At 37.6% G+C, this 27,522-nt stretch overlaps 1 protein-coding gene across 1 annotated transcript in view; it reads left to right on the top strand.

Annotated features, from left to right (window-relative positions):
• The window catches only part of CFAP44 (cilia and flagella associated protein 44), an 81,555-nt gene that overhangs the window by 41,972 nt on the left and 12,061 nt on the right, over window positions 1-27,522 (top strand). Inside the window, exons 16-17 of the mRNA XM_044941875.2 lie at window positions 10,920-11,081; window positions 14,577-14,816. Of these exons, the coding sequence (XP_044797810.2) occupies window positions 10,920-11,081; window positions 14,577-14,816 (402 nt within the window). The remainder of the gene's footprint in view (window positions 1-10,919; window positions 11,082-14,576; window positions 14,817-27,522) is intronic.

Raw genomic sequence — 27,522 nt, 5'->3', positions numbered from 1 at the left:
GATTTGATACTCAAATGATTTGCCACATACTGATTGCCACAGTAAGTATAGTTAACATCTGTCACTGTACATGAGAACTTTTGAGATCTATTCTCTGAGCAACATTCAAATAAGCGATGTAGTATTATTGACTGTAGTCATCATGCTGTACATTGCATTCCCATGACTTAATTTATAATTGGAAATTTGTACCTTTTGAACTCTTTGCTTACCCATCCTCAAGCTACTTTGGCAATCACCACTCTATTTTCTGCATCTATTTTTTTTTTTTTCCCTTAAGATTCCACATACAAGTGAGATCATAGTATATTTGTCTTTTTTTTCTGACTTATTTAACATAACACCTTCAAGGTCTATCCATATTGTTGAAGATCACAAGATTTCATTCTTTTATGGCTGAATAATTTTCCATTGTGTTACATAATCATAATGGAATATTTTCTTTTCTTTCTCCATTCATCCTTCAGTGTACACTTAGACTGTTTCCATGTCTTAGCTATTGTAAAGAATGTTGCGATAAACATGAGGATGCAGGTATTTTTTAAAGTTAATGTTTTCGTTATCTCAGATAAGTACCTGGAAGTGAAGTTGCTGGATTATATGTAGTTCTGTTTAATTTTTTGAGGAATCTCCACATTGTTTTCAATAGTGGCTGTATTGATTTATGTTACTACCAATAAGTGTTCCCTTTTTTCCACATCTTAGCCAGCATTTCTTGTCTTTTTGATAATAGCTATTTTGACAGAGGAGCCTAGTGGGCTACAGTCGATGGGATCACAAAGAATTGGACATGACTGAAGCAACTCATTCTGAGAGGTGTGAAGTGGTTTTGAATTGTAATTTCCTGATGATTAGTGATGTTGAACATCTTTTTATGTACTCGTCTGTCTTCTTTGGAAAAATATCTATTCAGATCTTCTGCCCATTTTTTAATTCGATTGTTTGTACTGCTCAGAGTGCATGCCTGGGAATAAGGGGCAAGCCCTTCAATTATGAATGGGGTTAGCGGGCCTCCAGCCTCCTTGCAGAATGATGGATCAGGTTTCATGGGGGAAATGGTTTGACAGGACACCTGTCCTTGCCTGTTGGCTGGTGTGTTTGAGAAATCCACTAGAATGCTTTTGCAGCTTTAATCCTCTTACCTTCCCTCAGACCCCTCTTTTGCATGCTCTCTGTATGTATTCTTCCAGCTATTTTATAACTTGTCTGCTCTAATCAAATGCTGTGAGGCCCACTCTTGTTCCTCAGCTCTCAGCAGGTCAAAAACCCTGGTCTTTGGGGGCATCTCTGAGTTTACAGACCTTCTTTATTAGTCCCAGAACTTTGTGCTTTCTGAGAAGGTCCATAACACCTTAGGCTCCATACAGAACCCTGCCCAGTTCCCTGCTCTCAATTTCTTAATGGAACATGTATCTTCTGATAAATCACTTCATAGGAGCTCTGGATACACAGATGACAGGTATCTGTTCAGACACAATCATGTAACGTGCTCTGAGCATCTTCTTCACATTCACAGGGTACATCATAATTTACCATGTGTATGTAGATTTATTTTGGGGTTCTCTATTCTGTTCCAATGATCTTTATGACTTTTATGATAATACTATATTTTGATTACTATAGCTTTACAGAATAGTTTGAAATCAGGTAGTTATGATGCCTCCAGCTTTGACTTCTTTCTCCAGATTGCTTTGGCTATTTAGGATCTGTTATGGTTCCAATCAGATGTGTTCTTGATTTAATTTTGGTAAGCACATCCCCCCCCCCCCCCCAGGGAACTTGTTTCTTGTTGTCTGTAATTTTCATAATACTCTTAATGTCACAAGATCTATAGAGATGTTTCCTTTTTATTTTTTTATATTGGTTATTTTCCTCCTCCCTCTTGCTTAATCTTCTGAGAAGTTTGTCAGTATTTTCAAGGAACTTTTCACTATATTGATTTTATTTTGTTTTTTTTTTGTTTGTTTGTTTGTTTCATTATGTTCTTTTATTATGATCCTATACCTACTGTGGGCTTCCCTGGTAGCTCAGCTGATAAAGAATCTGCCTGCAATGTAGGAGACCCTGGTTTGATTCCTGGGTTGAGAAGATCTGCTGGAGAAGGAATAGACTACCCATTCCAGTATTCTTGGGCTTCCCTGGTGGCTCAGCTGGTGAAGAATCTGCCTGCAATGCAGGAGACATGGGTTTGATCCCCACGTTGGGAAGATCCCCTGGAGAAGGAAATGGCTACCCACTCCAGTATTCTGGCCTGGAGAATTCCACGGACTATTCTATGGGGTTGCCAAGAGTCAGACACAGCTGAGCAACTTCCACTTTCATACCTACTGTATTAGGGTTTATTTTCTAATTTTATGAGATGGATACTTACATTAGTTATTAACTTAATATGCATCTTTATGTGCACCCTCACTTCGCAAGGATGATATCTGAGCTGTGAAATCCCCCTCCTCTTCTGTGTCCTCTCCTAAGGGCATGAGTCCTGACCTGATTGCTTCTCCACCCTGCCCAACTCCTTGTGGATCTCTTTTGTAGCCTTGGTTGCAGAAGACCTTTCTATTAGTTTCTAGTTTATTTTCAGTGAGAAGTGATCCATATATAGGTGTTTTTTTGGATGCATTTATGGCATGTGTTGAGCCCAGTGTTGTCCTACTCTGAATGTTGTTCTCTTCTAGAAATACTAATTTCTTAGGCAGTCAGTTCAGTTGCTTAGTTGTGTCCAACTCTTTGAGACTCCATGGACTGCAGCACGCCAGGTTTCCCTGTCCATCACCAACTCCTGGAGCTTGCTCTTAATTTCTAAATACATGGAATTTTTACTTTTAAATTATGAAGTGAATGAAGTGTTATTCACTCAGTCGTGTCTGACTCTTTACAACCCTATGGACTGTAACCTACCAAGCTCCTTTGTCCATAGAATTCTCCAAGCAAGAATACTGGAGTAGGTAGCCACTCCCTTCTCCAGGGGATCTTTCTGACCCAGGGATCGAGCCTGGGTCTCCCACATTGCAGGCAGATTCTTTGCCATCTGAGTTTAATTGCGTTTTACTTTAGCTCTATTATTTTAATCTTTTGAAATTGAGGCAAATTTTATAAATATGCTTCATATACTTGTAAATATTCTTCATGTGCTTTTTGAATATTCTTCATGTGATACTGTATGTAGCCTGTTCTCAAAGTTCTATGCAGTTTCTGCTATGTCTATTAGCTCAGATTTTTAATTATATAGTTAAATTATCTATATCACTTTGATTTTTCTATTTGCTTGTTACTGAGAGACTTTAAAAAAATCTTTATTTTTTTCCTCCTTGGTTCTGTCATTCTTTGCTTTATATATTTTGAAGTCACGATACTAGTGAAAGTGAAAGTGTTATTTGCTCAGTCCTGTCTGACTCTTTGCAATTCCATGGACTGTAGCCTGCCAGGCTCCTCTGTCCATGGAATTCTCCAGGCAAAAATACTGGACTGGGTTTTCATTCCTTTCTCCAGGGGATCTTCCCAACCCAGGGATTGAACCTGGGTCTTTGGCGTTGCAGGCAGATTCTTCACCATCTGAGCCAACAGGGAAGTGTATTAGGTGAATACAAATTTAACTCATCAATTTTCTGATAAATTAAACCTTTTATTATGAAGTGAATTTTTCATCTCTATTATTTGTTTTATGTGTGTCTTTTGTGAACAGCTGGATTTTAAAAATATCCAGTCTGATCATCTTTGTCTTTTAGCTGAAGCACTTAATTAATTTATAAGTAGTTTAATAATTTGGATTAAATCTACCATCTTATTTTGTGCTTTTTAACCCTTATTTTCTTTATTTTTCTTTCCTTATTTGTCTTATTTTGGATCGTTTTTCCTTAAATAATCATTCTATTTTTCCTTTTGCTTGTTTGGAAGTTATACAGTTATTTCTATTCTTTTAATGGATAGTTTACATTTTAACATATGTCCGTAACTTATGAAAGTTTAATGTTAATTCTTTACCCAAGACAATGCAAACACCTTAGAAATCTTCCCTCTACCTTCCATCTGGAATGATATTCTATTGCTGTGTATTTTAAAAATAATCTTTTAAGATATATACATATACATGTATAAATTTTTTACAATTGAAGTATAGTTGATTTACAACATGAGTTTCTAGTGTGTAGCACAGTGATTCAGTTATTTTTTTTTAGATTCTTTTCCATTATAATTGACTGCAAGATAATATATTTTGTGGTGCCGTAACAGTAGGACCTTATTGTTTATCTACTTTATACATAGTAGTTTGTATCTGGTAACTCTAAACTCCTGGTTTATCTCTCGCTTCCCCCTTTGGTAACCATAAATTTGTTTTCTATGTCTGTGAGTCTGTTTCTGATTTGTAAATTAGTTCATTTGTATAATATTTTTTAGATTCTGCATATAAGCAATATCATATGATATTTGTCTGACTTCACTTATTGATGATGATCTCTAGATCCATCTATGTTGCTGCAAATTGCATTGTTTCATTCTTTTTAATGGCTGAGTAATATTTCATTGTATATAAATCACATCTTCTTTATCCATCCCTCTGTTGATGGACATTTAGGTTGCTTCCATGTCTTGGCTATTGTAAATAGTGCTGCTATGAGTATTAGGGTGCATGTATCTTTTTGAATTGGAATTTTCTCCAGGTATATGCACAGGTGTAGAATTACTGGATCATACAGTAACTCTATTTTTAGTTTTTTAAGGAATACCTATATTATTCTCCATCAGAGAAGGCAATGGCACCCCACTCCAGTACTCTTGCCTGGAAAATCCCATGGATGGAGGAGCCTGGTGGGCTGCAGTCCATGGGGTCGCTAGGAGTCGGACATGACTGAGCGACTTCACTTTCACTTTTCACTTTCATGCATTGCAGAAGGAAATGGCAACCCACTCCAGTGTTCTTGCCTGGAGAATCCCAGGGACGGGGGAGCCTGGTGGACTGATGTCTATGGGGTCGCACAGAGTCAGACATGACTGAAGTGACTTCAGTTAAGTTCAGTTCAGTCGCTCAGTCATGTCCGACTCTTTGCGACCCCATGAATCGCAGCACGCCAGGCCTCCCTGTCCATCACCAACTCCCGGAGTTCACTCAGACTCATGTCCATCGAGTCAGTGATGCCAACCAGCCATCTCATTCTCTGTTGTCCCCTTCTCCTCCTGCCCCCAATCCCTCCCAGCATCAGAGTCTTTTCCAATGAATCAACTCTTTGCATGAGGTGGCCAAAGTACTGGAGTTTCAGCTTTAGCATCATTCCTTCCAAAGAAATCCCAGGGCTGATCTCCTTCAGAATGGACTGGTTGGATCTCCTTGCAGTCCAAGGGACTCTCAAGAGTCTTCTCCAACACCACAGTTCAAAAGCATCAATTCTTTGGCGCTCAGCCTTCTTCACAGTCCAACTCTCACATCCATACATATCCACTGGAAAAACCATAGCCTTAACTAGATGGACCTTTGTTGGCAAACTAATGTCTCTGCTTTTCAATATGCTATCTAGGTTGGACATAACTTTCCTTCCAAGGAGTAAGCATCTTTTAATTTCATGGCTGCAGTCACCATCTGCAGTGATTTTGGAGCCTAGAAAAATAAAGTCTGACACTGTTTCCACTGTTTCCCCATCTATTTCCCATAAAGTGATGGGACCGGATGCCATGATCTTCGTTTTCTGAATGTTGAGCTTTAAGCCAACTTTTTCACTCTCCTTCACTCTCATCAAGAGGCTTTTTAGTTCCTCTTCACTTTATGCCATAAGGGTGATGTCATCTGCATATCTGAGGTTATTGATATTTCTCCTGGCAATCTTGATTCCAGCTTGTACTTCTTCCAGTCCAGCTTTTCTCATGATGTACTCTGCATATAAGTTAAATAAACAGGATGACGATATACAGCCTTGACGTACTCCTTTTCCTATTTGGAACCAGTCTGTTGTTCCATGTCCAGTTCTAACTGTTGCTTCCTGACCTGCATACAGATCACTCAAGAGGCAGGTCAGGTGGTCTGGTATTCCCATCTCTTTCAGAATTTTCCACAGTTTATTGTGGTCCACACAGTCAAAGGCTTTGGCATAGTCAATAAAGCAGAAATAGATGTTTTTCTGGAACTCTCTTGCTTTTTCAGTGATCCAGCAGATGTTGGCAATTTGATCTCTGGTTCTTCTGCCTTTTCTAAAACCAGCTTGAACATCAGGAAGTTCATGGTTCACATATTGCTGAAGCCTGGCTTGGAGAATTTTGAGCATTACTTTACTAGCATGTGAGATGAGTGCAATTGTGCGGTAGTTTGAGCATTCTTTGGCATTGTCTTTCTTTGGGGTCGGAATGAAAACTGACCTTTTCCAGTCCTGTGGCCACTGCTGAGTTTTCCAGATTTGCTGGCATATTGAGTGCAGCTCTTTCACAGCATCATCTTTTAGGATTTGAAATAGCTCCACTGGAATTCCATCATTATTCTCCATAGTGGCTGCACCCATCCACATCCCCAGCAATAGTGTAGGAGGATTTGGTTTTTAAGACTTATTTTTTAAATCTCACAAGATACAGTCAATTAACCATTACTAAGAATTACCCACATATTGACCACTTTCTTTGCTCTTTATTCCTTCTTGCATTTGGGAATTTTCCCTCTTATTTGCAGGTCTGCTATTTGCAAGCTCTCTAACTTCTGGAAGTTTTTCTTACAGTATTAAAGGATATTTTTGTTGGCATAGAATTCTAGATAGCAGTAATTTTCTTTCATCTCACTCAAGATGCCATTCCAGTGCTGTCTAACTTCAGTTACTTCTACTACCTGTTGGTGTGATTGTCACTCTTTTGAAAGGAATTTGTCCTTTTTTGGCAGTGTTTAGGATTTTCTGTTTTTAGTGTTCTGCAATTTTGTTTTGATGTATATAGGTGCTTGAATCCATGGGTTTGTAACTTGTATCAATTCTGGGGGAAAAATTGAATCAATTTGTCTTGAAATAATTGCTTTTGTTTTTTTCCCTTTCAGATGTGATCAAGTGTGTTAGAATTTCTTAATCTTATTCTCTAAATGTCTTGCCCTATCTTCTGTATCTTCTAACTTAAAAGAAACTAAGTTGTATTTTATAGATTTCTTCTCATCTGTTTTCTACTGACTTGTTATCTCTTCAGTTATCAGTATTAAAGTCACTCTTCACCATATTAATTTCAACTTTTGTATTTTTAGTTCTTAAAGTTTTATTTGATTATTTTTCATATCTGTTTTGTTAGTTTTAATAGATAAAACTGTTTCCTGCAGATATTTTAAGATTTTCTCTTGTAACTTTATACATGGTAGGCATAATTGTTTTTTGGGCTATGTCTGATCATTTCAACATCTGAAATCTTGATGGATTTTTAAAATTTTGTTGACTCTCACTCCTGATGTTTTATTTCTAATACATCTGGTTATTTTATTTTCATGAATATGGATTTACCATATCTTCACTGAAAGAATAAATGAATACCTTTTTCCTTTCTTGAGAAAATTCTATTCTGAGGAGAAAAGTGTGAAAGGATATACATCAACTTCTCCGCATGCCTGTTCAGGGTGAGGGAGAGAAGTCTAGTAGTTAACTTTGATTTCATTTGTGGCAATATATGTTACTTTTCTGATTTGACTCATAAAACACAGCTCCTTTGAAGCTCTTATAACTTGGCTACATCACCTTCTCTCTTTTTATACTGCTGTTATTTTCTGACCACCTGGTTAAATCTGCCCCCTTTTAAAATTTTAAGACTATGGTTATCTTTCTCTTCATCCAGAGTGTAAACAATTATCCTGAATGATGTTAACACCGTGTGCCTAGTTGATCAAGTCGCATCAGCCTCTTGATCTTTTCATTTCCCATGACCTTTACAGTTTATCTGCACACTCAGAGCCATCCACTGGGCACGATGACCACCTGTTGATTCGTTTACTAGAGCTTCCATAACAAAATAACCACAGTCTGTGTGGCTTAAAGAGCAGAAATTGATTTTCTCACGGGTGTTTAGGCTAGAAGTTTAAGATCAAGGTGCTAACAGTTTAGACTTCTTTTGAGGCCTCTCTCCTTGGCTTGCAGATGGCCACCCTCTCACTCTGTCCTCACGTGGTTGTCCCCCTGTATCCTAATCTCCCCTTCTTATAAGGACCCTGGTCCTACTGGATTAGGGCCCACTCTCTAGACCCTGTCTCCAAATACAGTCACCTTCTGCATGTGAATTTGTGGGGACACGATTTCAACCACAAAATCTTATAAGAACTCAGCTTTAAAATCAAGATAAGATGTTCAGATAAGATGGTTGGATGGCATCACCGGCACAATGGACATGAGTTTGAACAAGCTCTGGAAGATGGTGAAGAACAGGGAAACCAGGCCTTCTGCAGTCCATGGGGTGCAAAGAGTCAGACACAACTGAGCGACTGAACAATGAACAATTCAGATAGCTCTCATGTCCAACCTGTTCACTTGGCTACTTCTGCTCCACTTGTTCTCTGAAGGCACCTCTTGTTCCTTCACCATTTGTTTTCTTTCACCTATTAGTGCATTCTTGTCTTAAAGTGAAGTCACTCGGTCATGTCCGACTCTTTGCAACCCCATGGACTGTAGCTCACCAGGCTCCTCTGGCCATGGGATTTTCCAGGCAAGAGTACTGGAGTGGATTGTCATTTCCTTCTCCAGAGGATCTTCCCTGCCCAGGGATCGAACCCAGGTCTCACACATGATAGGCAGATGTTTTACCATCTGAGCCACCAGGAGAGTCTTAAGTTAAGACTCTTAAGTTCCTCCTATATCTGGCTTAAATGTCATGATTCTTTCTATCAATAAGGTTCAGTAACACTCTTCCAATGACTTGAGCTCCTTTCTCTTTTTTTCATACATTTCTGGCAAAAACCCATTCCTGACTGTCCCCAGTTGGTCTATATTTGCCTACAGTGATTACCAAGGGCAGTTAGAGATAGTCATGCAACAGGAAAGATTAGCTTCTTCATGATTTAGTGACTCAAATGGCCTCAACACAATTCATAGTAGGGCTTAGCGATTCTATGATGTTGTTCTTATCAACTCTCTTTCACCCACAATCATCATTTACAAACGCCTCCTCTCCTCAAAGCTTCAAGCCTCCCACTTGCTCACTCACTCTCATTCTCAGCATCACTTACTTCACAGAACAAGTAGGAGACCTCTGCCAGGAACTCCTTCACCTTCCCACTACCAAACGTAAAATCCTATTACTTCTGCAGGTACCTGGTTCCTCCCCCGCCACTTTTTTTTTTCTTACAGTAGAGGTGCTATGTGCCTTCCTGCTTGAGGCCAATTCTCCCTTGTGACCTTGGGAATCTGCTCCCACTGTTTTCAGCATTTCACACTGTTTTCTCTTTTCTGTCATATAAATTTAACCCCACCTGTTTAATGAATTACTTCCATTAATACTGAAATATATTCAAGCCCTCTAACTTATTCAGAAAAAATTCCTTGTCCTCATGTTCTCGTCTAGTCACTGCCCCATCTTTCTCCTTCCATTTTTCTCCTGGGGGTTGGTTATTCCCATGAACTGCATTTCCTTACATCCTACTTCTTCCTTCACATGCTCTTACAAGTTTGTTGTCTCATAATCCCACCAGGTTAACACTTCCAGAGATACCAGTGTATCCATTTAACAGTTTTAGTTCTTATCTTTCTTGCTCTCTTAGCCTCAGTTGACCTTGTTGATCTTCATTTCCTCTTTGAAATACCATCTCCCTTTGACTTTTTGGGACATTATGCTCTCCTAGTTTCTTCTCCCATGTCTTGTCATTCTTCTCAGCCTTCTTCGTTCAGGCATTAAGTGTTGCTTCCCGAGGCTCTGTCCCAATCTCTCTTCTCACTTCTGTTCTCTTGACCTTAGTGATACCACCAAGGCCATGACTTTCTTAAAAGCCCGTATGTGCCACAGGATATTTGTACATGGTGTATTCTTTACATAGGATATTCCCTCAAGCCCTCTCCCAAGTCATAATGGAAATAATCTTCTACTCATCCTTCATATCAAGACTTAGGTACCACCTTCTCAGGAAACCTTTTACAACCTCCTTGTGGTACCTCTGCAACACTAGTTGCAGTTATAATTTACATTTATTTATATGATTTGTTAAGTGACAAGCTTTCCCATTGGAGGTAAGCTCCATAATGGCAGAGACAATTTCTATTTTTATTATAATTTTACCTCTAGCACTTTATAAAATTCTGAGTACATAGTAGGTATGTAATAAAGAAGTATAGAATAAAATAACTGAATGAATAAACATTTTGAATAATGCACCTATGGAGTATCAAGATGGGAATTTCCCACATGTGGTTTAAATATGTGATTTGGAAACTCAGGAGCGAGGTCTGGACTAGAGAGATGAATTCAGAGTCTAATTGCTTGTGAGTGGTAATGAAGCCATGATGGCTACAAGATTTCTCAGGGAATGTTTATGGAGAGACAGAAAAAGAGAGGATAAAACAAGAATCTTGGGACATTCACATTAAATGCATTCAAGCAGAGGATGATTCATCAAAGGAGACAGAGGTTGTATATGCTGTCCACATACTGCAGATTTTCCTTGGAAGTCCTAATTTTAATATTCTGTCCTTTCAGCTGACATATTTTACAACCTAATTTTTGGCTCAGGAAAGAGGTCATCTATAAAACAAATATAAATCTAATTTTAACACTTGGTTTATTAATTAATAATGATATAACAGTATTAATGTGTATAGTGATTGATAAGATTGACTTAGTTCCTCACTGTGGTTATTGCTGGTAATAGTATCTTTTTTAAATGGCTCGTATACAGGGCAATTATAGTTTTTATAATTTTAAAATTATACTTTAAAATATTTTTGAACTATGTTTCTAAAAGCTTGCCTAAATGTAAATATGTTTAATCTTTTTTTTAGCCTGAAAGTACTTTACTGATTATTTGTGAGAATGGCTATGTTCTTGAAGCTCCATTTCCAGCTATAAAGGAGGAAGAGGAGGACCATGATGTAGTTTCCTATGAAATCAAAGACATGTGTTTAAAATATTTCCATTTCACAAGTGTCAAATCTAAGATTCTGGTATGAAATATCCTTGAAGCATTGTCTTCTAATTATTTTCTTATGATATAAAACCGCCTGTGTTAAGTGCTAGGAAAATATGAAGAAGAAGATACAAACTTTTACTTTAAGGAGCTTATCTGGTAGAAAGCAGCTAACTGTATTAGAAGGAGGTAATGAATAGATACTAAAATCACAGTGCAAAGAAAAGAATTTTAGGGGCATGCAGAGGAAAGAATATATGGTTGTGATGGGATGAGAGGAGATCAAGGATGACTTCATTGAGCAGACATTTAGTATTTAATGAAAGGGAAGAATTTTGAGAGGTTAAAAATGGGAAAGCAATAAAAGCTGGGAGAACATCCTGAGGGAAGGCAGAATTGCAAGAGTTTTGTTGTTTTCAAGAAATGAAGACTGGGCCACGAAACAGAGGGATGCAGTTTGTGGAGGAGTTTGACAGGAGTCTGTGACCACCACAAAGGACCCTTTAAATTTTAGCCAAGATGTTTTATTTCTCAGGCCACTGGAATAAATTGTGGCAGGTTTTTTTTTTAATTTAATTTTTAATTGCAGGATAATTACAATATTGTGATGGTTTCTCCCATACATCAGCTATAGGTATACATATGCCCCTCCCTCTAGGACCTCCCTCCCACCTCTCTCCCCATCCCACCTCTCTAGGTTGTCACAGAGCATGGGCACTGGCTGTCTATTTTACATAAAGGACCGACCAAGGGATACCAAGGGAACATTTCACGCAAAGATGGGCTCGATAAAGGACAGAAATGGTATGGACCTGACAAAAGCAGAAGATATTAAGAAGAGGTGGCAAGAATACACAGAAGAACTGTACAAAAAAATCTTCATGACCAAGATAATCATGACAGTGTGATCCCTCACCTAGAGCCAGACATCCTGGGATGTGAAGTCCAGTGGGCCTTAGAAAGCATCACTATGAACAAAGCTAGAGGAGGTAATGGAATTCCAGTTGAGCTATTTCAAATCCTAAGAGATGATGCTATCAAAGAGCTGCACTCAATATGTCAGCAAATTTGGAAAAGTCAGCAGTGGCCACAGACTGGAAAAGGTCAGTTTTCATTCCAATCCCAAAGAAAGGCAATGCCAAATAATGCTCAAACTACTGCACAATTGCCCTCATCTCACATGCTAGTAAAGTAATGCTCAAAATTCTCCAAGCCAGGCTTCAGCAATACGTGAACTGTGAACTTCCTGATGTTCAAGCTGGTTTTAGAAAAGGCAGAGGAGCCAGAGATCAAATTGCCAACATCTGCTGGATCACTGAAAAAGCAAGAGAGTTCCAGAAAAACATCTATTTCTGCTTTATTGACTATGCCAAAGTCTTTGACTGTGGATCACAATAAACTGTGGAAAATTCTGAAAGAGATGGGAATACCAGACCACCTGACCTCCCTCTTGAGAAACCTGTATGCAGGTCAGGAAGCAACAGTTAGAACTGGACATGGAACAACAGACTGGTTCCAAATAGGAAAAGGAGTACGTCAAGGCTGTATATTGTCACCTTGCTTATTTAACTTATATGCAGAGTACATCATGAGAAACGCTGGGCTGGAGGAAACACAAGCAGGAATCAAGATTGCTGGGAGAAATATCAATAACCTCAGATATGCAGATGACACCACCCTTATGGCAGAAAGTGAAGAAGAACTAAAGAGCCTCTTGGTGAAAGTGAAAGAGGAGAATGAAAAAGTTGGCTTAAAGCTCAACATTCAGAAAACTAAGATCATGGCATCTGGTCCCATCACTTCATAGCAAATAGATGAGAAACAGTGGAAACAGTGGCTGACTATTTTTGTAGGCTCCAAAATCACTGCAGATAGTGACTTGCAGCCATGAAATTAAAAGATGCTTACTCCTTGGAAGGAAAGTTATGACCAACCTAGCCAGCATATTAAAAAGCAGAGACATTACTTTGCCAACAAAGGTCAATCTAATCAAGGGTATGGTTTTTCCAGTGGTCATGTATGGATGTGAGAGTTGGACTATAAGGAAAGCGGAGTGCAGAGGAATTGATGCTTTTGAACTGTGGTGTTGGAGAAGACTCTTGAGAGTCCCTTGGACTGCAAGGAGATCCAACCAGTCCATCCTAAAGGAGATGAGTCCTGGGTGTTCATTGGAAGGTCTGATGTTGAAGCTGAAACTCCAATACTTTGGCCGCCTGATGTGAAGAGATGACTCATTTGAAAAGACCCTGATGCTGGGAAAGATTGAGGGCAGGAGAAGAAGGGGACAACAGAGGATGAGATGGTTGGATGGCATCACCGACTCAATGGACATGAGTTTGGGTAGGCTCCGGGAGTTGGTGTTGGACAGGGAGGCATGCTGCAGCTCATGGTGTTGCAAAGACTCAGACACGACTGAGCAACTGAACTGAACAGAAAGGACAGACTTTTGAACACAGTGGGGAAAGGAGAGGGTGGGATGATTCGAGAGAGTAGCATTTAAACATATATATTGTCAGTTTTTGAGGAGAGGATTGATATGATGGGTCATATAAATTTGGAAGTTAATTCTACAGGGTAAACAATAAAAAGGTGAAAGATGGGAGGTCAGGATGCTACTGTTAGGGGGCTTTTGCAATAGTCAGTTGATAGAGGCTAAGGATATAAATCACTTTACCACCAAAGATAAGTCACCTTCTTTCATGGACTATTTCAATCCACAGAATTCATGGGTTGACAATGATAGGCTCTGAGAAAAATTTTACCTAGCCTCTCTATTAGGAAAAAAAGGCAAAATAATTTCCATAAAACCGGGATCAAATTCATGTTGATGTATGAGGAAATCAAACCGATATTGTAAACCAATTATCAATCAATCAAAATAAATATTATAAAGAAAACAAAAAACCAGGATCAGTGGGAGTTATGCAGAAAGTCATTCCAATGATTTAAAAAATTTAATGGTAAAGATATATTCCCAAATTGATAATAATTAAAAAGAAATTTTATCTTTAAATTATGAAAGTATGATAACACATTTACAGGAGACTTGGAAAATACAGAACAAGGTTACATATAGTTCCACCATATATTACAATTATTTTTTTAAATAGATAAGAGTTTTAGTTGGAGTATCAATATCAAACTCTCAAAAAGTAATAGAATGAATATATAGATAAGTAGAAGGATACAGTAGACCTGGAAAGCACTGTGAACCAATTCAACATAATTAAGATTTATATAATTTTCACACAGTAGTAGGATACAAATTCTGTTAAAGTTCCCATAGACTATAAACTAGCAGACTCTGGAGCATATCCAGGGACATAAAACAAGGTACAAAAATTTCATGGTCTAAAGGTATTGAAATCATATAAAGTCTATTCTCTTAACCAAATTGATAATAATTTTTAAATGACATTATTTGTTGCATTAGAGCTATGAATTTTCCTAGGGCTCTATCTTCTATTTTCTAATTGTGTGAATGAATGAATTACAATTTTTTTCTTAAATCCCTTCATCTCTTTTGCTAAAGAGATTAATAGAAATTGAAAGGAGAAAGAAACAAAAGGAGCTGAAGGAGAAGGAAAAGCAAGAAAGAAGGAAAAGACTAGAAACAGAGATGGGTGAAGATGCGGAAAGGGAACTCCAGGAAGAAGAGGAGGAGGAGGAGGAGGAGGAAGAGGAGCCCTTACCCGAAATCTTTGTTCCTTCAACCCCCTGTCACATCCTCTGTGGATTTTACTCTGAGCCAGGAAAGTTCTGGATTTCTTTGGTGAGTAATAATGTAATAAATTTTTATCTCAGTCCTAATCCAATATATGTATTATTTTCTATCACATTCTTAATTCCTTACTCTGTGCTAAGACTTCACTTGTTTTCTACTATTGAAGGCTTGGATTTTGATAAATGAATGTGTTAGTTTTTATATCATCTTAAAATCTTTTATATGCCTGTCTACTATATCTTTTATCTATGACAATCCCACATGTTTCAGAAGGTCAAAGGGAAGAAGAATCAAAGATAGAAGGGCAAAGGGCTAAGAGGTTTTCCAAGGGAGTCTGTCATTTTAAAATTTCGAGTATGATGGCAGCACAATCCACTGGACTCGCTTACCTTTCATTACCTACAACTATGCTATGTAGCCACATGGGAATCTGGGTAAGTGGCTGTCTTTATTAATAGATGATCACAGTGCCACCGTCAAAGAAATTGGGGCTTGGCTAATAAGGAAGCACAGAAAAATGGGAGACAGGTACCTGGGAATGTTACCATAGTGTGACAATTACATCTCCTAAATACATATTTTCTACTCTAATAAAATATTTTATTGATCTATTGCAAAGCAAGATTTCCTTCACTATATAATAAATTTGTCACAAATTCACATAAAAATATATGTGAAAGGGGGCGGTCCTAATATGGTGGAGGAATAGGACGGGGAGACCACTTTCTCCCCCACAAATTCATCGAAACAACATTTGAATGCGGAGAAAATTCCACAGAACAACTTCTGAATGCTGGCAGAGGACATCAGGCACCCAGAAAGGCAGCCCATTGTCTTCGAAAGGAGGTAGGACAAAATATAAAAGATAAAAAGAGAGACAAAAGAGGTAGGGATGGAGATCTATCCCAGGAAGGAAGTATTAAAAAAGAGAGAAGTTTCCAAACACCAGGAAACACTCTCACCGGTGGGTCTGTGGCGAGCCTTGGAATCTCAGAGGGCAACATAACCAGGAGGAAAAATAAATAAATAAGCCCCACAGATTACATGCCTAATGGCAACTCCTAGTGGAGAAGCAGCCCAGACGCTCGCATCCCCCACTAGCAAGCAGGGGCTGGACAGGGAGGCGCGGGCTGCATCGCTTAGGGTAAGGACCGGGCCTGAATGCCCTGAGGGCAGTCTGAGGGAACTAACTTGAGATAGCAACCCAGACTGTGGGATAGCTATCCCACGAAAAAGCCCTAACCTAGAAGAAATAAAAAAGAGTCAATATATAATGAAAATGCAATAAATGAGATAAAAAAACACTTGGGAGGGAACCAACAGTAGAATAATGGAGGCAGAAGATAGGATAAGTGAGGTAGAAGATAGAACGGTAGAAATAAATGAAGTAGAGAGGAAAAAGGGAAAAAGAATTAAAAAAATGAGGACAACCTCAGAGACCTCTAGGACAATGTTAAATGCCCCAACATTAGAATCATAGGGGTCCCAGAAGAAGACAAAAAGAAAGACCATGAGAAAATACTTGAGGAGATAATACTTGAAAACTTCCCTAAAATGGGGAAGGAAATAGTCACCCAAGTCCAAGAAACCCAGAGAGTCCCAAACAGGATAAACCCAAGGTGAAACACCCCAAGACACATATTAATCAAATTAACAAAGATCAAATACAAAGAACAAATACTAAAAGTGGCAAGGGAAAAACAACAGTAACACACAAGGGGATTCCCATAAGGATAACAGCTGATCTTTCAGTAGAAACTCTTCAGGCCAGAAGGGAATGGTAGGACATACTTAAAGTGATAAAATAAAATAACCAACAGCCCAGATTACTGTACCCAGCAAGGATCTCATTCAAATATGAAGGAGAAATCAAAAGCTTTATAGACAAGCAAAAGCTGAGAGAATTCAGCACCACCAAACCAGCTCTCCAACAAATGCTAAAGGATCTTCTCTAGACAGGAAACACAGAAAGGGTATATAAACTCGAGCCCAAAACAACAAAGTAAATGGCAACGGGATCATACTTATCAATAATTACCTTAAATGTAAATGAGTTTAATTCCCCAACCAAAAGACAAAGACTGGCTGAATGGATACAAAAATAAGACCCCTATGTATGTTGTCTACAAGAGACCCACCTCAAAAGGAGGGACACATACAGACTGAAAGTGAAGGGCTGGAAAAAGATATTCCATGCAAATAGAGACCAAAAGAAAGCAGGAGTAGCAATATTCATATCAGATAAAATAGGCTTTAAAATAAAGGCTGTGAAAAGAGACAAAGAAGGACACTACATAATGATCAAAGGATCAATCCAAGAAGATATAACAATTATAAATATATATGCACCCAACATAGAAGCATTGCAATATGTAAGGCAAATGCTAACAAGTATGAAAGGGAAAATTAACAATAACACAATAATAGTGGGAGACTTTAATACCCCACTCACACCTATGGATAGATCAACTAAACAGAAAATTAACAAGGAAACACAAACTTTAAATGATATAATAGTTAGACTTAATTGATATCTATAGGATATTCCACCCCAAAACAATGAATTTCACCTTTTTCTCAAGCACATATGGAACCTTCTCCAGGATAGATCACATCCTGGGCCATAAATCTAGCCTTGGTAAATTCAAATAAATTAAAATCATTCCAAGCATCTTTTCTGACCACAATACAGTAAGATTAGATGTCAATTACAGGAGAAAAACTATTAAAACTTGTATTCCTGCTTTCTGGAGGGTTTTTAATCATAAATGGATGTTGAATTTTGTCAAAGGCTTTCTCTGCATCTATTGACATAATCATATGGCTTTTATCTTTCAATTTGTTAATGTGGTGTATTACATTGATTGATTTGCAGATATTGAAGAATCCTTGCATCCCTGGGATAAAGCCCACTTGGTCATGATGTATGATCTTTTTAATATGTTCAGCCAACATATGGAGGCTGAACAACATGCTGCTGAATAACCAGCAAATCACAGAAGAAATAAAAAAAGAAAATATGCATAGAAATGAATGAAAATGAAAACACAACAACCCAAAATCTATGGGACACTGTAAAAGCAGCGGTAAGGGGAAGATTCATAGCAATACAGGCTTACCTCAAAAAACAAGAAAAATATCAAATAAATAACCTAACTTTACACCTAAAGCAACTAGAAAAGGAAGAAATGAAGAACCCCAGGGTTAGTAGAAGGAAAGAAATCTTAAAAATAAGGGCAGAAATAAATGCAAAAGAAACAAAAGAGCCCAGAGCAAATATCAACAAAGCCAAAAGCTGATTCTTTGAGAAGATAAATAAAATTGACAAACCATTAGCCAGACTCATCAAGACACAAAGGGAGAAGAATCAAATCAACAAGATTAGAAATGAAAATGGAGAGATTACAACAGACAACACAGAAATACAAAGGCTCATAAGAGACTACTATCAGCAACTATATGCCAATAAAATGGACAACTTGGAAGAAATGGACAAATTCTTAGAAATGTACAACTTTCCAAAACTAAACCACGAAGAAATAGAAAATCTTAACAGACCATTATAAGCACATAAATTGAAACTATAATCAGAAATCTTCCAGCAAACAAAAGCCCAGGACCAGACAGCTTCACAGCTGAATTCTACCAAAAATTTAGAGAACAGCTAACACCTATCCTACTCAAACTCTTCCAGAATTGCAGAGGAAGGTAAACTTCCAAACTCATTCTATGAGGCCACCATCACCCTAATACCAAAAACTGACAAATATGTCACAAAAAAAACTACAGGCCAATATCACTGATGAACATAGATGCAAAAATCCTTAACAAAATTCTAGCAAACAGAATCCAACAACATATTGAAAAGATCATACATCATAACCAAGTGGGCTTTATCCCAGGGATGCAAGGATTCTTCAATATCTGCAGATCAATCTATGTAATACACCACATTAACAAATTGAAAGATAAAAACCATATGATTATGTCAATAGATGCAGAGAAAGCCTTTGACAAAATTCAACATCCATTTATGATAAAAACCCTCCAGAAAGCAGGAATACAAGGAACATACCTCAACATAATAAAAGCTATATATGACAAACCCACAACAAACATCCTCAATGGTGAAAAATTGAAAGCATTTCCCCTAAAGTCAGGAACAAGACAAGGGTGCCCACTCTCACCACTACTATTCAACATAGTTTTGAAAGTTTTGGCCACTGCAGTCAGAGCAGAAAAAGAAATGAATCCAAATTGGAAAAGAAGAAGTAAAACTCTCACTGTTTGCAGATGACATGATCCTCTGCATAGAAAACCCTAAAGACTCCACCAGAAAATTTCTAATCAATGAATATAGTAAAGTTGCAGGATATAAAATCAACACACAGAAATCCCTTGCATTCCTATACACTAACAAGGAGAAAACAAAAAGAGAAATTAAGGAAACCATCCCATTCACCATTGCAACATAAAGAATAAGATACTTAGGAATATATCTACCTAAAGAAACAAAAGACCTATATATAGAAAACTAGGAAACACTGATAAAGAAATCAAAGAGAACACAAAATAGATGGAGAAATATACCATGTTCATGGATTGGAAGAATCAATATAATGAAAATGAGTATACTGCCCAAAGCAATCTATAGATTCAATGCAATCCTTATCAAGCTACCAACGGTATTTTTCACAGAACTAGAACAAATAATTTCACAATTTGTATGGAAATACAAAAAACCTTGGCTAGCCAAAGCAATCTTGAGAAAGAAGAATGGAACTGGAGGAATTAACCTGCTTGACTTCAGGCTCCATTACAAAGCCACAGTCATCAAGACAGGATGGTACTGGCACAAAGACAGAAATATAGATCATTGGAACAAAATAGAAAGTCCAGAGATAAATCCACGCACCTATGGACACCTTATGTTCAACAAAGGAGGCAAGAATATACAATGGAGAAAAGACAATCTCTTTAACAAGTGGTGCTGGGAAAACTGATCAACCACTTGTAAAAGAACGAAAGTAGAACACTTTCTAACACCATACACACACAAAAAAACTCAAAATGGATTGAAGATCTAAACATAAGACCAGAAACTATAAAACTCCTAGAGGAGAACATAGGCAAAACACTCTCCAATGTAAATCACAGAGTATTGGAAATAAAAGCAAAAAAAAAAAAAAAAAAAAAAAAAAAGGACCTAATTAAACTTAAAAGCTTCTGCACAACAGGGAAACTATAAGCAAGGTGAAAAGACCACCTTCAGAATGGGAAAAAATAATAGCAAATGAAGCAACTGATAAACAACTAATCTCAAAAATATACAAGCAACTCCTGCAGCTCAATTCCAGAAAAATAAACGACCCAATCAAAAAATAGGCCAAAGAACTAAACAGACAGTTCTCCATAGAAGACATACAGATGGCTAACAAACACATGAAACGATGCTCAACATCACTCATTATCAGAGAAATGCAAATCAAAACCACAATGAGGTACCATTTCACACCAGTCTGAATGGCTGCAATCCAAAAGTCTACAAGCAATAAATGCCAGAGAGGATGTGGAGAAAAGGGAACCCTCTTACACTTTTGGTGGGAATGCAAACTAGTACAGCCACTATGGAGAACAGTGTGGAGATTCCTTAAAAAACTGAAAATAGAACTGCCATATGACCCAGCAATCCCACTGCTGGGCATACACACTGAGGAAACCAGAATTAAAAGAGACACGTGTACCCCAATGTTCATCGCAGCACTGTTTATAATGGCGAGGACATGGAAGCAACCTAGATGTCCATCAGCAGACGAATGGATAAGAAAGCTGGGGTACATATACACAATGGAGTATTACTCAGCCATTAAAAAGAATACATTTGAATCAGTTCTAATGAGGTGGATGAAAGTGGAGCCTATTATACAGAGTGAAGTAAGCCAGAAAGAAAAACACCAAGACAGTATATTAATGCATATCTATGGAATTTAGTCCAACCAGTCCATTCTGAAGATCAGCCCTGGGATTTCTTTGGAAGGAATGATGCTAAAGCTGAAACTCCAGTACTTTGGCCACCTCATGCGAAGAGTTGACTCATTAGAAAAGACTCTGATACTGGGAGGGATTGGGGGCAAGAAGAGAAGGGGACGACAGAGGATGAGATGGCTGGATGGCATCACTGACTCAATGGATGTGAGTCTGAGTGAACTCCAGGAGTTGGTGATGGACAGAGAGGCCTGGCATGCTGCGATTCATGGGGTCGCAAAGAGTCAGACACGACTGAGCGACTGATCTGATGGAATTTAGAAAGATGGTAATGATGACCCTATATGTGAGACAGCAAAAGAGACACAGATGTAAAGAACAGACTTTTGGACTCTGTGGGAGAAGGTGAGGGTGGGATGCTTTGGGAGAACGGCATTGAAACATGTATATTATCATATGTGAAACGAATCTCCAGTCCAGGTTTGATGCATGAGACAGGGTGCTCAGGGCTGGTGCACTGGGATGACCCAGAGGGATGGGATGGGAAGGGAGATGGGAGGGGGGTTCAGGAAGGGGAACACATGTATACCCGTGGTGGATTCATGTCAATGTATGGCAGAACCACTACAATATTGTAAAGTAATTAGCTTCCAATTAAAATAAATAAATTTATATTTTTAGAAAAAAGAAATATATGTGAAAGATTACCACTAGGTTGTAAGTGGTCTCAGATCCTTGGCCAGGCCAGAGGACTGCCTAGCTAAGGACTGTTGTTGTAAGGAGTGATAAGAGTTCATGCGACTCCTCATCAGGATTTCTTCAAAATATATCTTTAATAGCAATTTTTAAGAAGGCAAGCAGCAAGAAGGATGGAAAGTAGTGATGAAGACACCTTAGGATTCCATGTATTAGCACCTTGACCCTTTGTTTTCTGTGCTTTATAAAACAATTATTGATGGATTCTGTTTTGTGAGGTTCAAGGGGTAAAGAGATAAATAGGACATGGTCCTGCCCTCTGGAAACTTCCTCATATCATGAGGGAGAGAGGTACAGAAACAACTGTAATAGAATAGAGTCCTAGTGTCTTGAAACATGCAAAATTACTAATTATCTAACAAACATATTTAATGCTTATTAGCTTTAGGGTTGCCAGATATTACATGGGACATGCTTATACGAAAGATAAACTTGCTGATTATCTGAAATTCAAATTTACCCATGCACCCTGGATTTAAAGTTTTTTTTCCCTAGTTTTACTGAGATATAATTAACATGCAGCACTGTATAATTTAAGGTACATAGCATAGTGATTTGACTTCCATGTATTATAAAATGACTACCATGATAAGTTCATTTTATGTTCATTCTGTTTTTTATTTGCAAAATCTGGAAACCTGATTATTCTATACCAGGCACCATTCTAAGTGACCACCTTAAAAAATAAGTGCTCTTAATAATTTGCATTTTACATAAGAAAAAACCATGACAGGGAGAGGTTAGGTAACTTATTTGCAGTCATATAATTAGAGGTGGAACAGGAGCTGGACTCAGGCAGTCTGGGTCTAAGCTCTTAACCATTAAACTACACCAGCAAACAAGGTTAAGGTATAGTTCAGAGACAGTGACACTAACCCTGTTTGACTCACTTGCCAGCTCTGTGCCTGTACCACACAGATGCTGTAGACAACCAGCCCTGTTTTGAAGCCATGACCACAGATCTCATATCTCACAGTGCTCACACTGTAGGCTGGTTCCACTTTCCCACTTTCCAAATGATCACTAATTCTTCTCCCGTCAGTCATTTTCACTTTCCCTCAATTTCTAGTCATAACCTTACCTCACGTTTTCTTTTCTTTTTGTTTCTCTTTTGTTGTTTCTGGTTGCGCTGTGTGGCTTTCGGGATATTAGATCTGCTATCAGGAATTTAACCCAGGCCCTGGCGGTGAAAGCACTGAGTCCTAACCTCTGGACTGCCAGGGAATTCCCATCTCACATTTCACTGAGAAAATAAAAACAATCAGATGGCATTTCCTTATCTTGTCTTGGATCTCAGGTTCTGTGGGGATCCATACAAGTTTGTCTGCTACTGTTAACAATTGGTGACTCATCTGTTACAACTTTCCAAGGACACTATTCCAAATGGCCTCTTGATCCCATCACCTCTCACTTTCTCAAAGGTTTTACTTCTGAAATAAATGAGCTGGTCTCCTGTATCTTCAATCTCTCTCTGTTTACTCACTTCTTATCAACAGCATATAAACATGCTCCTAGTACTTACCAACTTAAAGTTTTTTCTTTAACATCCTTTCTTCTCACCCATTGCTCCTTTATAGGAAAACTTCTTGAAAGAGTTGTGTGTAATCATTGGCTTCATTTCTTCATCTCCTATTTGGTCTTTAACCCATTCAGTTGGGTTTTTATCTTCACGTTTTCACATCATCAAAGATTTCCATACTGTAAAGCCCAGTGGCCACTTCTCTGTCCATTTGGCCTCTCAGAAGCATGTGATAGAGTTGACCTTCCGTCTTTCTTAGAGCATTTTTCTGGGGGGCCTGGCTTCTATGACACCACTTTCTCCTGGCCAGGCTTCTCCTTTTTAGCTTCTCTTGCTGGCTTCTTATTTGTTGAACTAGCTTTTAACTTTGAAGAACTTGAGGATGTTCAAGTTCTTGGGCAGCCTCCTTCTTGCTAGATGATTTCATCTAGTCCCATGGCTTTAAATATCAAGTATATGTCAGAAAATCTCATGTTTATCTCTAGTCTTGACCTCTCCTCTCATATTCAACCTTGAACATCCAACTTGACATCTCTACTTGGCACCTCAAAATGAACATGTCCAAAATAGAACTTGAAAAATCACACTTACTCTATGCAAATTTGCTCCATCTCCATCTCAGTAAATGGAACAACCATCTACCCAGTTTCTAAGCCAAAACTCAGAGCTGTTGATGATTCTTCTTTTTCCTTTACATTTCATATTCTTATTTTGAAGTATATCTTTTGTAAGCAGCACAAAGTTAGGCTTTTTCTTTTTAATCCTGTAGTAAAATCTTTATTTTAATAGAATGCTGTGTCCATTTACATTTAATGTAGTGACTAATATATTTTAGATTAAATCTACTGTCCTCTTATTTCTATTTATCACATCAATTTCAGTTATATGTTCCCCTTTTCACCTTCTATCAGATGATTAGGTAGTTTCCTCCCCTCCCCTCCCCCCAATTTTCCTGCTCTATTATACTTTTTTTTTTTTTTTTACTATTTTTAGTGGTGATTCTAAAGATCATAATATATACCCTTATTTTAATATGCATGCTCAGTTACTTCAGTCCTGTCTGACTCTTTGTGGTCCTGTGTACCATAGCCATGAAATCAAAAGATGCTTGCTCCTTGGAAGAAAAGCTATGAGAAACTTAGACAGCATATTTAAAAAGCAGAGACATTAATTTGCTAACAAAGGTCCATCTAGTCAAAGCTATGGTTTTTCCAGTAGTCATGTATGAATATGAGAGTTGGACTAGAAAGAAAGCTGAGCACTGAAGAATTGATGCTTTTGAACTGTGGTGTTATAGAAGACTCTTGAGAGTCCCTTAGGCTGCAAGGAGATGAAACTTGTCTATCCTGAAGGAAATTAGTGCTGAATATTCATTGGAAGGACTGATGTTGAAGCTGAAACTCCAATACTTTGGCCACCTGATGCAAAGAACTGACTCATTGGAAAAGACCCTGATGCTGGGAAAGATTGGAGGTGGGAGGAGAAGGGGACGACAGAGGATGAGATGATTGGATGGCATCACTGACTCGATGGACATGAGTTTGAGCAAGCTCTGGGAGTTGGTGATGGACAAGGAAGCCTGACGTGCTACAGTCCATGGGTTGCAGAATCAGACATGACTGAGTGACTGAACTGAACTGTACCAAAGCCCCCCAGGTTCCTTTGTTCATGGGACTCTTCAGGCAATAATACCAGAGTGGGTTGCTATTCCCTTCTCCAGGGCATCTTTCCAAACCAGGGATTGAACCTGTGTCTCTTATGTCTCCTGCCTTGGCAGGTGGGTTCTTTACCACTAGCACCACCTTTGAAACCCATAATTTCACATAAATTTATTCTTTTACTAGCTCTAGAGAGCTAGTGTTTAATGCTGTGTATCCTCCCCCACACCTCATTGTCAGATTATTTATATACACACACAAATACATATATATGTATATATGAGTTTGGGGTTTTTTTTGCCTTATTGTGCCTATTTTGCCTTTAAATGTTTTTTATTTCTTCTGTATATTTTCTTTTCAAAACTATATTTTTATCATCTTTTGTCTTCCATTCTACCATCTGCATCTTTTTATTGTTATTTATTTGTAACCTTATGCATCTTTCTTTCTCATTGCTTTGAAGATTTTGTGTTAAAATGTGTAAATTCTTTATTATTTTTTTTTTTTTGATGTATAGTTTTACAATATTGTGCCAATCTCTGGCTATACAACCAAATGACTTGGTTATATACATATAGATATTCCTTAAAAAAAATTCTTTTGCTATTATGGTTTATCACAGGATATTGAATATAGTTCCTTGGGCTATAAAGTAGGACCATGTTTGTTGATCCATCTATATATAATAGTTTACATCTGCTAATCCTACACTCTCCGCCCTTCCCACCCCAATCCCCTTGGCAACCACAAGTATGTTCTCTATGTCTATGAGTCTCTTTCTGTTTTGTAGACAGGTTCATTTGTGTCATATTTTAGACTCCACATATTAGCGATATAGTATGGTATTTATTTTTCTCTTTTTGAGTTAACTTCACTTAGTATCATAAGCCCTAGTTGCATCCATGTTGCTGCAGATGGCATTATTTCATTTTTTTTTTTTATGGCTGAGTAGCATTCTATTGCACATATGTACTTCATCTTCTTTATCCATCCATCTGTCAATGGACATTTAGGTTGTTTCCATGTTTTGGCTAATGAATAGTGCTGTTATGAGCATAAGGTTGCATGTATCTTTTTGAATTATGGTTTTGTCTGGATATACATACGCCCAAGAGTGGGAATGTTGAATCATACAGCAGTTCTATTTTTAGTCTTCATTATAATTTTGAATTTTATTTCTCTAATTAGTGATATTAAGCATCTTTTCATGTGCCTGCTGGCCATCTATATGTCTTCTTTGCAGAAATGTCTATTAAAGTATTCTGCCCATTTTTTGATTGGGTTGTTTGTTTTTCTGTGTGAAGTTGCATGAGCTGTTTGTATATTTGGAGAGTAAGCCCCTGTCTTGTCACATTGTTTGCAAATATTTTCTCCTATTCCATAGACTGACTTTTTGTTGTTGTTTTTTATATGGTTTCCTTTGCTGTGCAAAAGCTTGTGAGTCTGATTAGGTTCCATTTGTTTTCATTATTATTATTATTATTTTTTTACTTCTATTGTGTTGGGAGACTGACCTAAGAAAACATTGGTATCATTTATGTCACAGAATGTTTTGCCTATGTGCTCTTCTAGGAGTTTTATGAAATTCATGTTAAAAGGTATAAATTCTTCATATATCTTGCTTGTGGGTCACTGGCATTTCTTGTACTTTAACACATTTTTATTCAGTTTTAGAAAAGTTTCAGACATTTAAATATGGACTGTTTCTAGTCCATATTTTTGGTCTTGTGGAATTCCAATTTTATGTATATTAATCCTTATCATTATGCCTCATACAGATCTTACACTCCTTTTTAAAAATTTTTGCATCTTTATTTTCTCTCTCCTGCCTTAGTCTATTTTTTTCTGATCCTGTTTAACTTTCATAACTCTGGCTTTGGCTGTGTCTAATTGTTTTTAAACCAATCTATTGAATTCTAATTTCTGTCATTTTATTTTTCAGTTCTAGAATTTTCATTTTTCCCATTATCTACTTTTTCATAGATCCTAGTTGACTTGTAAATTTTTCTGCCTTCTAAAGTCCTTGAATATATTAATCGTAGTTATTTTGGAGTCCATTTTGGAAACACCTCTATCAATATTTCTTATAATTTTTTTTCTTGGCTCTGTTTTTTTCTCTTGATTTTCAGTCAAGACTTTGTTAATACACTTAGTTGCTTTTTTGCTTTCTTTTTAATTGAATGCTAGACTTTATGAAAAACTGTAGCATCAACTTGAGTCACTGTATATTGCTATTATCGCCTGGAAATTTATTTTCAGTTCTGGAAAGCAACTAGAAATCCTAGGTCAGTTTCATCCAGTCAGTGATTGAGATGACTTGAAATTAATTTTACTTTCTGTGAGGGCCAGTCTATTTCTAGTTTATTCATACATGTGGGATACAGTGCTTTGGGATTGCAACAGAAAGGCCAGTGGAAGATGTGTTTACAATGGCTCCTCCTTCTTGGAGGACCCTGGGAATTCTCTGCCTTTTTCTAAGCCCATGAGACTACAGATTGCTCTGCTCAGCTTCTTAATTTCTCAGCTGCCATTTTCAAGATTAGCAATTGCCCTAGGGAGAAAAAAAAAAAATGTCCTAGACTGGAAATCTCTGAAAACCATGATCTACAAAACTCTATTGTTAAGTACTACTTATACTGAATAATCCTTGAAATAAAATGGAATTCAGTATGTAGACAGAAGTGATATCTCTCTTGTGTTTTAAGTGGGAACAAATCATTGTAAGGTATTTTATTTTTATAATTGTATGGCTGAATATAAATGAATAATAGACATGCTTTATAAAACTTATCTATAATCATAGAAATTATATAAAATATATGTTTTAAGACATCTG

The sequence above is a fragment of the Bubalus bubalis genome, chromosome 1 (assembly GCF_019923935.1).
Source record: "Bubalus bubalis isolate 160015118507 breed Murrah chromosome 1, NDDB_SH_1, whole genome shotgun sequence".
NCBI classification, from domain to species: Eukaryota; Metazoa; Chordata; class Mammalia; order Artiodactyla; family Bovidae; genus Bubalus; species Bubalus bubalis.
The sequence above is the reverse complement of the archived record's forward strand: the minus strand, read 5'-3'. Positions and strand labels throughout refer to the sequence as shown.